General features: G+C 40.0%; 1 protein-coding gene and 1 long non-coding RNA gene across 2 annotated transcripts; one reads left to right on the top strand and one right to left on the bottom strand.

Moving 5' to 3' along the window:
- Window positions 1-507: 507 nt before the first annotated feature.
- Window positions 508-1,859, bottom strand: LOC125188865 (transcription factor bHLH118-like). The gene is made up of 3 exons (XM_048085930.2): window positions 1,453-1,859; window positions 876-1,241; window positions 508-800 (listed from the first exon to the last, which is right to left on the bottom strand). The coding sequence occupies exons 1-3, from the start codon at window positions 1,762-1,764 to the stop codon at window positions 735-737; spliced, it is 744 nt and encodes a 247-aa protein (XP_047941887.1). The 5' UTR covers window positions 1,765-1,859; the 3' UTR covers window positions 508-734.
- A 4,223-nt stretch (window positions 1,860-6,082) lies between these two features.
- LOC148926684 (uncharacterized) lies at window positions 6,083-7,765 on the top strand. Its single transcript, XR_016130535.1, has 3 exons — window positions 6,083-7,273; window positions 7,385-7,452; window positions 7,529-7,765. It is a non-coding gene; the product is annotated as an uncharacterized LOC148926684 (long non-coding RNA).
- Window positions 7,766-12,397: the final 4,632 nt, after the last annotated feature.

Raw genomic sequence — 12,397 nt, 5'->3', positions numbered from 1 at the left:
AATGTGAGACCTATTTATGTATATTAGTTCTATAATATATGGTAAAAGTGAACCGAGACTCCTAATGACAGACAGACTAAAATGATCAACCGGGCTCCTAATAATGGACGAAGGGAGAACTATCTAAATATTCTTAATATGGATAAAATTAGTCACATGAGTAGAGGTAGTTAGGATGGATAATCATTAAACACAATTATAAATCTTAACAGTTTGGAGACGGCCCGATGTACATCTTCACAGTGCAAGTTTGTAAGATAAATGACAACCAAACAGGATATAAGAACAAACAAAACCTCTAGTAATGAGAAATAGAGTCCCCATCGAGAATTAAAAGATGAACTAGTAATGTAGGAGTATATAAATAAAAATGGTCGATTATCAAAATAAATTCCAAGATTTGTGCAACAGTCTTGGAGCAAATTTCGTGAAAAAAAAATGAAATAATGGAGATGCATGATTTCTAATTTCGTGAACATGGCCGAGAAAAATGCTACAACTAACTAGTGATCCAAAATTGAGATTATTTTTTACCTTATGCCCATCCTCTGGAGTTGTCAGTACAAAAATCAAATTATGCACTATTGTTTGGGCACCACCAAGATAATTCTAAAATCAAATGTGCATAGTTACCAGACCGGTCACACATGTCATGTCATGTAAGTTCCCTATATCAAACAAGCCAATTATTCATAAACTCCAAATTCTCACTCACTTGCTATAAATAACCCTCATTACTTGATAGTCTCAGTCAATCTGTCGTGCAGCCCCCACACATCAAGGCTACTCCTATTGCTGGCCTGCAAATGAAGGGCGTTACACTCAATCATAGTCAGTGTATATTTGTGAAAAACACAGTTTTTTTTTTCAATAACCTTAGTAACGATTGTATGGAGAAATCCACCATTTGTTGCGGTGGAAACACAGCTAACCACATCGAGCTCTCTTTGAAGGAGTAGCGCAAGCACGTGAGAGAGCTCGAACTGAGGGCTCTTGGTGGTGATGATGATCTCCAATCCGTCCATGATCCGGTGCACCGCCACACCTTTATGCAATCTACTAGTGCTACCATCTGAAATAAATTCAACGTTCGTGCCACGAGAAGAAGAGGAAGAAGAAGAAGAATTGTAGTATGATTTCTTTAGCTTATCTCTTCGAGTTCGCAATTCTTCCATTTTCTCATGCATCTGTTTTATGTACTTCGTCGCCTCCTCCATTTGATCGCTCACAGAGCTTTTCCCCTATCATAAAAACATGGAGAGCCCAAAAATAAAAAAATTTAGAGATAGACCTAAAACCATTTAGTAACAAGCAGTGTATGAAAAGCCCTAATTTTGAGCCTCTTTTTTTTGTCTGAATTTTGATAATTAGGGTTCAGCTCTAACCTAAACCATAGACCATAAAACCCTAAATTTTTCAGCAAGAAAAATGAAAATAAATAAACAAATTGACCTTTTTGTTCTCAACGGGAAGAAGGGTGTTGAGAGAAACACAAAGCTTGGACATTTCTTCCCTCCTCTTCCTTTCAATATCTCTGTGCAAAACCCTCTTATTATATGATCCAAACCTGGTCTGACCCTTTTGCCTTGGCGGCGGCGGCGGCGATCCCAAGTTTGAAGCTCCGATCGGCTGATCTTCTCTTGAAGTGGAAGAGAAACTTAATAAATTGGTCTCAAGCAAGGAGTGGTCCATCATAATCGGATGTTGTCGAGGAGTGGTTGGGGAACCGAAAACCAGCTCATCACATGGCTGGAAGGAGAACATGTTTAGATCTTCGAATCTAATTTTGAATTGGAATTTGATGGAACGGTTGGGGAGTCTGTAAATGTAATGCCCCTTTAATTCCACTGCAGAAACAAGAAAAGGAAGAAACCAGACCCCACCTTAATAGTATTACTCATTTTAAATGTTTATTAATGGACTGTAATGACTTGCTTTCTCTTCACTATTAAAAATGCATTCACAAAGGGATGTTCCCACCGAATATTGCTCTATCATCAAATCAACACGCATAGTTTATTGCCGGATTTTCTAAATAATAATTGGGATAACCTACTTCCCTTCTTGACGTCCATCTTCTACATTATTTCATTTTTTTTCCAGTTTTAATTTATTATGGAGCGCAAATAATTTTGATTTATTATCAGGTTTTACTTTAGGTTCTATATTTTATATCCCCACCGTCTACTAAAATTCGTTTCATATTCAAAATTGAAAGTTACCCTCAATTTTTTATTACTCATCGTTTTACCTTTATTTCTCCAATTGTATTCATATATTCTCTAATTTACTTTATCTATTTCTATCTCATATTTTATCAAGTTTGCATTTAAACTCGTATTAAGGGTCAATAAAATTATTATTAGTGAATGGAGGGAGTACTAGAGTTTAATAGCGATTTTGTACCTCCAATCATGACTCACTCGAGCTCGGCTTGTTTTTGTAAAGGAATCATTCCTTTACAACCCTAGCGAACCCTTGATGGTGGTGCAGTTGTTGAGTGAGAGCCACAACACTTTGTTTCCTAAGGCCCTTCTTAGTTTGATGTTCCTTAGCATGATACTCCCTCTATTTCAGCTAAAAGTACAAATTTATCAGTGGGTGCGAGATTTTAGAAGTTGTTAGTTAATGTGTTTAATTGAAAAGAAAATATATGAGTGCAAGTGTTAAATGAAGGGAAAATGAGTTGAATATATTAATTTGAGAAAGAAAAAGTGGTTTGATGTATTACTTGGAGAGAGAAATTATTTTATTGTTTCTAAAAATAAAAATGTATCATCTTATTTTGGGCAAATTAAAAAAGAAAGTGTGTCATCTTAATAGAAACGGAGCGTATATATTTTGTCTTAGAAATCACCATTCCATTTTCCATAGAAATAATCATTCCTTCCATTTACCAAATAGCAATCATTCCATTCCATTTTTATTCCTTCATATTACTCCCTCAATAGCATAATTGTAAATTAAGTGGAAGATAAAAGAAAAAATTATTGAGGTGTTATTAGTGAAAAATGAGACACAATTCATTAAAGAGAAAATTTTTACCAGAAAAATAATTTTGGTGATTTTTCGTGTACGGAATGTTGTACTTATATTTCCAATTAGAATACTTATTTTTAATGTCAATTGTGTGAGGCTAAAAACTGGTTGAGATTTGCATTAGTTTTATATATCAGTTATATTATTTTAGATTAATTTCCACCAGAACTTTTCATCCAATCCACATAGGCAATGGTCTAATATAAACGGACAAATCTCTCTTTTCAGATTTGGCTAGCTAACTTCCCTCACCAATTGTCTAATTGTTGCCCTTGCTTAATTAATTAGTACAATTAGTACTAATTAATGAATGCCACAATTAGTGAACTTTACGAGGGGAATGTATGAGCAAGTGCGGTAGCTGGCAGTGATGATGAGCAATATCATGACCCAATCTCCAAATATAAGGAAATCAGATTGTGGATAGAATCTGACATATTTGACAAATGTTTATGAGCTTCTCTTTATCACCTAGGAAATTTCAATCTTGATATTAAATTCATCCATGCATATTTCTCTGACTATTGCGCCCCAGCTGTCTGTTGTTGCTGGTTGTGAAAAATTATTAATTAGTTAGTATATTATCGCATGAATGCATAATAGTACTATACAGATAGGATCATATATTGTCCGAGATTTTATCCTCTTGAGGAGTGGTTTGGATTCCATGAGCTCATGTTGGTTGTAAAGGAATCATCTTCAATTAGTTATTTATATATAATTAAATATATAATATTTCAGGATCTCCATATCCAATTCAATTGGGCATTAGGAGTGTGTAATCAAGATAGAGATATAGTTGGTCAGGATGTCGATCTTGTCATAATAATCTAACAAGGTACCCTCTGTCCTCTGATGTACTCATATATCCATACTAATTAAATCTGATTATTAAGTTCTTTAACCTGAATTAGTAGAATTTCTTTTTGAAAAACTCTATTTAGTAACACACCTTTTTTTATTAAAATAAAAAATATCAATTAAAATAAATAATTTTCATTATTTTAGAAAAGTATGAAAATGACAAAATTATCGCATTATGTATATACAATTATGTAAGTTTATCACTAAAATTCCACACGACTAAAAATTTTTGTTGGTAGTCTTAAATGTATTGTACATTTATCTATATTTCTATTTTGAGATGTAATAAAACGATAACTATTTCTTTGATAATAACAAATACTACTCTGTATCATTTTAAGGTTGTTAGATGTATAGATATGATGTCAACAAATGTCGTATTTAACCTCGGTAGACATTTCTATAAAGCTAATTGATATTCATATGTTATTTTCACGGTTGTCATCTTTATAAAAAAGAGTTGACATTCATATGATTTAATCTCGGTGGTCAATTCTCTAAATCCAACCACATTCATACTAGATACTCCCTCTGTCCCAACTAAATTAAGTCGTATTCTTATTTGAGATGTTTCAACAAAGTTAAGTCATTTTCATTTTTTTAAAAAAATAAAACATCTAATTATTTTTACCTTATTCTATTATTTATTTTACTCTCTCTTATCTGTTCTATTTTTTTAATCTCTCATCTTCTGTTTTATTTTATTTAATCATTTAACACACTTTTTCTTAATGTCTGTGTCCAAAAGTTTTCCCTAACTTAATTGGAACGGGGGAGTAGTTGTTATCCAATATGATTGTCACGACCACAACTCCCTAGTGCTAGTGAGCGTAGCTATTTCGCGACTAAAAATTCTCAATAATCAAGGGACAACAATAAAAGGATGAAATCACTTAAATCAATAGTATCAAAGGCATATGGGTTCATAGTCAAAACGTGTTCAGAGTATCAAGACTAAGTTCATAGCTTTCTAGCACATAATTCTAGATTTGCAGCGGAAGAGTCCAAGACAAAATAGCACGTATGAAGACATGCTACTTTGGGTTACCTAACTACTTATTTAAAAGCCTTGTCCCAACACCTTCGCCTCCTCGTACACGTTCAACCTGCACATTTGAAAATAACATGCAGGGCTGAGTATTTGATATACTCAGTGGGCACATTGCCAAAAATGGTTTTATCTTTAATTGTCAATGCCAGAGTTGAGTGATCACGGGGTTTTACTTAAAAAGACCCGAGTCACTAAAATACTTTTCCTTTAGTAAAGATTTGATTGCGCAATCACATAACATAGATATACCATATCTGAACCTTGTGTGAACCGGGAATGTGGCCACATTCCACGACGGTCACTGGACCGGCCAACCCCTTTTGTTAGCTCACGGTCCCCTCATGTGTACACTAGTCCGAGTAGGGTTTGCGGCCCTACTGGGACCCGAATTCGATTTAACTTGAATTGGCATAGCCAAGCAGATAGGTAATCATAAAACAAAACATGGCATGACAATATACTTGAGCAAAGAATCACATTTTCATACTGAAATCACGTTTGAAAGAATGCCCACCTCAAAAGCTAAAGCTCTTTCCGTAATTTCCTTAACTTGGCCTTAGATGACGTTCGTAGACGCCCCTTTAGGAAATAACATAATATTTAATTAGACTTTGATAAATCAATTAAGCTTAAACGTGGATGCATCCTAAGTGCGTGATCATTTTATTCCTTTTCCTTAATTCATAAAAAGAGTCCCTGAGTACTAAAATAGACTCGAGGTCTTTTCATCATTTCGCACCATAAATTACTCGAGCGCTAATACTAAAGTCTGGGAATTAAATTTATCATCGTGGAAAAAAAAAAAAAAAAAATTAGCGGACCATTACTTAACCTCAATTATTTGATTTAGCAACATAGGTGGGCTCATGATTTAATTAGGCTAGAGCAAACTCCCATTTTATTTTAATTATTAGCCTAACTCTTTAGATTATTTAAAGAATTGGTCCATTAATTAACAAAACCTTAGCCCATGCATTTAATTTATAGAGGCCCAAAAGAAGAAAAGGAGAGGCCCAAATGAAAGAGGCCCAATTTCTTCCTCCCTCAAAACTATCGGCCTCTCTCTCTCAAAACACAAAATCCCCAAAATCAAAATCAAAAACCCCAATTCCTAATCCTTGCTTCGGAGAGGAACGACGGCGCATCTCCCCCCCCTTCGTCGCCGGCTCCAGCTCTGGATCGACGGCGCGCCTGTGTCGCCGTTATCGCGCGGCGAGCTCCGCCGTCGCCGCTGCTCCAACTCTCTCTCTCCTTCTTCCCTTCTAATCTCTCCCTCCTTCGGCTGCTACGCCGCGCCTCTGAAATTCCCCTCTCCGCTCATCCTTTGCTCGTTCTCGGCGATTCAGCGCCGTCGCCGACGTCTCCGGCTGAGGTAGACGCGGCTTGGCCCGCCTTGAAGACCAGCCCGCCGTCGCCTCATCTTTATTAGCGGAGTCGCCGACAGGAAGGAGGCATCGCCTCTCTTTCTCCCTGCCTCCGGCGTTCTCCTGGCTCCCTCCGGCGAATTCTCTACCGCCGTCATCGCAGCTCGCCGTCCGGCAGCTCTCCCATCACTCCTCGCTCCAAAGCTAAGTTTTTTTCCTCTCATTTATTTCCTTGTAACAATACTATGTTTCAAAGATGAAGTCTTAGTGTATCTTACTGTGTGATGTTGAAACCATCTTGGGTAGTAATTTAATTGGGGAAAACTTTGATATCAAAACTTGTACATGAGGCCTACTGTGTTGGTTTGTATTCTTACTCAAAGTATGGGTTCTATCAGTCGATATTGCTAAGTTCACATTGGATTTTTGAGCACCTATAGTTCTAAGTTCTTGATTATCTATGATTGGCTATCATGATGCATTGGTGAGGGTGGGCTATGGAATACCTCTCCTTTGCGATTCTCGTTTTACGGCTGCTTCTCCGTGTTGCCGCTGCCCCTCCTCGCCTTCTTGCTCCTCCCGATTCCTTGCTGCACTCCTTGATTGTGAGTGAATTTGTGGTTTCTGGGGAGGGAGTCAGGGGCGGTTTATGGTGGTTTATATAGGCGAAGTGTGGTGTACTCGTGAGGCCTTAAATGGCTGTCAAAGCTCTTTATTTTCATGCTGCAGATGGCACCTTTAGTTTACTTCCTTTGTCTCTTTCTTGAAACATAAGTACTACCTTCATTAGGTTACTTTGTTTGATGTGCAGGGGAAGCAGGTGGCTGTTCGGTTTGGGCTGATTTGGCGCAGCTGGAGGGACACGTTTTGGGCTAGCTGATCAGCAAGGTATCGGTCAAAGGATAGGTTGCCACTCCAAAAGAGGCAAGTCTCAAATTCTTGGCAGCAATGAGAGGTAAATTCTAAATGTTTTATCTCAGTTGTCCCTTCTTTCATTTATTACTTAGTACACAGGTTTGCAGCCTTGTACTCCTAAGTTTTAAGAATTTTTGTTTTTCACATACAGCTCTCGGTTTGGTGCATTGGCTGTGTAGGAGTGTACCTCCCATTTTGGGATCATTTAGACCTCCTTTGGTAAAGAAAGGATGCCTCCTTCCTTGTTTGGTTTGATGTTGGGAAAAGTAATCTAAAATATTTATTAGTTTTGTAGGTTCTTGCAGGTTTAATGGCAGATAAAGGAAAAGGGTTTTTTTAAAAAAAAATTGGGGATGTGGCCTGGGATCGAGACGAGGCAGTCGGGCTGGCTGCACGGGCCTTCGGGCTGCCCTCTAAGTCTTTGGGCCGAAAGAAATCTCGTGTTCGAGAGTCGAGGCCCAACTCTTTGTATATTTGTATTCTTAAATTCTTTTTTTTTTTTTTTGTCAACACATGTGTAAATCATTTTTATTTCTTGACGTTTATTGTATTTCACACTATATACGAAAATCTGTTTTAGTTTGATCGACACTCTTCAAATTAGCAACCAAGCAAGACCATCGACTAATATTTCTGATTTGAAAACAACAAACATTTCTCTAGGTTGACATTAGTCTTAAAGAAAAGGTAACAAAGAGCGGGTATTACATTCTACCCACCTTAGCAAAAATTTCGTCCCGAAATTTTGCTTATGTTACTCAAACAGCTCTGGGTACCTTTCCTTCATCTTGTCTTCAAATTCCCACGTAGCTTCCTCGTGACCATGGTGTTTCCATAAAACTTTCACCGTTACAATAGATTTGTTCTTCAGTTCCTTGACCTTCCTATCCAATATTTCCTCTGGCTTCTCTTCATAGCTTAAGTCTGGTTCCAAAACCATTTCCTCTTGGTGGACTATGTGTTTCGGGTCGAACACGTATTTCCTCAATTATGATACGTGAAAGACATTGTGTACATTCCCGAAACTCGGTGGGAGTGCCAATCCGTACGCCACAGGACCCACTTCTTCTAGAATCTCGTAGGGTCCGATGAAACGTGGCCTTAGCTTGCCCTTGACGCCGAATCTCGTAATCCCTTTAGACGGAGATACTTTCAGAAAAACTTTGTCTCCCGCCTTGAACTGCAGATTGGTTCGGCGAGCATCCGCGTAAGACTTCTGCCTATCTTGAGCTTCCTTGATTCTCTCGCGAATCTGACGGACAATCTCTATCATTTCCTTTACAGAATCCGGTCTGAGTATCTTTCTCTCTCCGACTTCATTCCTGTAAAGCGGTGGTCTACATTTCTTTCCATACAATGCTTCATTTGGGGCCATGTTTATAGATGCTGACAACTGTTGTTGTAAGCAAACTCTATAAATGGTAGTACTAGCTCCAAGTTTCCTCCACGGTTGAGCACTACGGCTCTCAGCATATCTTCCAAGGTCTGGATTGTCCTCTCAGACTGCCCATCAGTCTGTGGATGGAATGCCGTACTGAATTCAATCTGGTGCCTAGCTCTTGCTGCAGGCTTATCCAAATCTAGAAGTAAATTTCGTATCACGGTCTGATGTGATCGTCACCGGTATTCCATGTAATCGTATGATCTCTTGCACATAGATTTGAGCTAACTTGTTCGATTCGTAAGTAATACGAACTGGTACGAAGTGCGCGCTTTTGGTGAGGCGATCTATAATCACCCAAATAGCAATCCTGTCACGAAGTGCGCGCTTTTGTGACCTTGGTAACCCTGTCATGAAGTCCATAGCAATGTGTTCCCATTTCCACTCGGGGATTTCTAGGGGTTGCAATTTCCCATAGGGTCGTTGATGTAGAGCCTTCACTTGTTGACATGCTAGGCACCTTTCTACAAACGACGCTATGCTCCTCTTTATGCCATCCCACCGAAACTGCTTCTTCATATCTTGATACATTTTCGTACTTCCTGGGTGGGCAGTATAGGGTGTTTCATGCGCTTCGCTCATGATCCCATTTCTGAGAACCTCGTCATCGGGTACACATAATCTCCCTTCAAAAGTGAGGGCGTCATCCGCTTCTTCATGATAACTCACCTCTTTTCCCGACCTCACTTTAATACGAACTTTCTCTAATGCTTCATCACTCCTTTGAGCCTCAACAATTATGGCCCTTAAGTCTGGTTCAATCACTAAAGGGGCGATCCTACCTTCCACCGTCTCTGGTGCTCTTACTACCTCCAGCCGCATCTTAGCAAATTCCCGTATGAGCTCCTCATTCTGTGTGAGGAAGGTGGCCACTTGGGGCATAGTCTTCCTGCTCAAGGCATCTGCCACTACATTGGCCTTGCCTGGGTGGTAATTTATACCACAGTCATAATCCTTGACTAATTCGAGCCATCTGCGTTGTCGCATGTTTAAATCCTTCTGCTCGAAGAAGTACTTAAGGCCCTTGTGGTCCGTGAAGATCTCACATCGAACTCCGTAGAGGTGATGTCTCCAAATCTTTAAGGCATGTACCACTGCTGCTAGTTCAAGGTCATGAGTGGGGTAATTTAGCTCATGTGGCCTGAGTTGGCGTGACGCGTACGCAATCACCTTGCCATTCTGCATCAGTACGCATCCAAGTCCAATCTTTGATGCATCGGTGTACGCTACATAGCCTGCTCCTGGTGCTGGCACGGCTAGGACTGGTGCGGTGGTCAACTTTTCTTTTAATAGTTGGAAGCTTGCTTCGCACTCCGGCGTCCAATTGACCTTAGCTCCTTTCTTGAGCTGTTGAGTCAGTGGTCTGGCTATTTTAGAAAATCCTTCAATAAACCTTCGATAATATCCAGCCAAACCTAAGAACTTCGAATCTCATTAGGCGTTGTTGGTGACTGCCAACGTTGTACTGTTTCCACCTTTGCAGGGTCCACTCGGGTCCTTTCTGCCGTTACTATGTGTCCAAGGAAGTTCACCTTGTTAAGCCAGAACTCACATTTTCCAAACTTAGCATAGAGTTTCTCGGCTCTCAACGTCTCTAAGGTGGTTCTCAGACGTTTCTCGTGTTCCTTCTCGTTCTTCGAATAGACTAGTACATCATCTATAAGGACTAGGACGAACTTGTCCAAGTATGGATGGAACACGCGGTTCATTAAGTCCATGAACACTGCCAGGGCATTTGTAAGTCCAAAAGGCATTACAGTGAATTCGTAATGGCCGTATCTGGTGCGGAACGCCGTCTTGGGTACATCGTCATGTCGGACTTTCAGTTGGTGATAGCCTGATCTCAAGTCCATCTTCGAGAATACACCCGCCCCTCGAAGTTGGTCAAAAGGTCATCAATCCTTGGTAGAGGATACTTGTTCTTGAGCGTCAGCTTGTTCAACTCTCGGTAGTCGATACACATTCTCAGTGTTCCGTCCTTCTTCTTCACGAAGAGCACTGGTGCGCCCCATGGTGACACACTGGGTCGGATGAAACCGAGGTCTAGTAATTCCTGTAGCTGTATCTTGAGTTCTTCTAACTCTTTAGGCGCCATTCTGTATGGTGCCTTCGATACCGAGGCCGATCCTGGTTCGAGATCGATTGTGAATTCTAATTGCCTGTCTGGCGGCAATCCTGGTAGTGCGTCCGAAAAGACATCTGGGAATTCTCGTACCACTTCTACATCCTCAATCTTACGGTCCTCTTTCTCTTCTCCATTCAGATAAACGAGGTATGCAGAGCATCCTTTCCTTATCATAGTGGCCGCTTGTAGCGCAGAATCTATGGACTTTCGTCGCCTCACGGATATTCCGTGAAAGATTGTGGGTTCTTTCCCTGGGTATTGCACAGAGATCTGCCTTTCCTTACAAAGAATGGTAGCGTAGTTCTCGGCTAACCAATCCATTCCCAATATGATGTCGACGTTCCACATCAACGTTACATGTAAATTGTGAGCCACTAACTTAAGGTTTCCCATAGTGAATTCTACGTTCGAGCAAGTTCGTGAGGTATCTTTAAGGCCTCCTATGGGTGAGAACACCCTCATCTTATGTTCGATTTCATCAGTAGGCAATTCTAAAGTATCCACGCAAGGTGCTGACATGAAAGAATGACAATAGGTATGTTGAGGAGAGTTCCCATACTTGCTAAATTGTCTTGCTCTTGGTTCCCTGCTCAATCTTAGGCTGTTTCTGCCTCGGTGCAGTAACTATAGTCTGAGTGGGAAACCTCTGGCGTAGCTGCCGCTGGTGATATGGTGATTAGGACTGTTCTTCTTCTGGGCTCAGCTTGAAGTGCCCGCAACTACGGACGCTACCCTTAATAGTCCTGCCTCCCTTCTGTCCTAGTATTCTTGTACAGCATTCCCTGGAGAAATGTCCGCTTCTGCCACAATTAAGGCACCTATGTGTCCTAACTATGCACTTTCCACGGTGGTTTCTTGACCACTTAGCGCGGGGATGGGCCTTAGGTCGGTACTCAACCTTCTTATTGAGATCGGCTTCTCTACCGCCATTCTGCGATGGTTTTGGGGCAAGTTGTTGCTTCTTATTCTCATTTGAAGTACGTTTTCGTTTTCCCGATCGTTCCTTCATTCGTTGGTTTTATTGCGCCATATCTCAGATGATTTTCCTCTTGTCGAAGACATCCGTTCATTAAAACGTAATCTATGAGAGTGTTCATATTTTCACTAGATTTCGTTACCTAACGATGATCTTGATCTCCATTTCCTCGTGGCTCTCCTAGTTCACTTTGTTATTTGTGCCCCAAACGATTAATCACTTAGATAAATAAGTCTTGCACAACGAAAAGTCATTAGGTCTGTACGTATATAAGATTCCTTTACATTTCTCTTTTTGTGGCCTACATTCTATGTATATAGCGTAACGATCCATCCCATAGCAGCTCGTGACCGGCGGCACACAAGTGCGAAAAGTCCAAACAACTATGCCCTTCGTGATTGCCTTGTACTAAGAACTCGATGATTAATCAAACAGTCTTAACTTGGATAGGTACTGATGTCACCTAGAAGAAGCATGACTGCAAATTTCTTTTATTGAAAGGACTATAGAATATCCAAAGGGATAAGAATAACATCTCTTGCTCGACTGTTGTGAATTTTCGACCTCAAATCGTGACAATTGATTTTGAAGGCAAGTACTAAGTTCAATTGAACTTATCGTA

Source organism: Salvia hispanica, chromosome 5, assembly GCF_029641045.1.
Source record: "Salvia hispanica isolate PSC_SH4W2 chromosome 5, Shi_PSC_v1, whole genome shotgun sequence".
Taxonomy (NCBI): domain Eukaryota; kingdom Viridiplantae; phylum Streptophyta; class Magnoliopsida; order Lamiales; family Lamiaceae; genus Salvia; species Salvia hispanica.
Note: the sequence above shows the minus strand (reverse complement) of the source record. Positions and strands in the feature narration are given on the sequence as shown.

Coding starts and splice junctions, on each gene's coding strand:
- LOC125188865 (XM_048085930.2), bottom strand. CDS start 1,764: ATGTTCTCCTTCCAGCCATGTGATGAGCTGGTTTTCGGTTCCCCAACC. Junction 1,242..1,452: donor TTCCCGTTGAGAACAAAAAG/GTCAATTTGTTT, acceptor TTTTTATGATAG/GGGAAAAGCTCTGTGAGCGA. Junction 801..875: donor TCCATACAATCGTTACTAAG/GTTATTGAAAAA, acceptor CTTCATTTGCAG/GCCAGCAATAGGAGTAGCCT.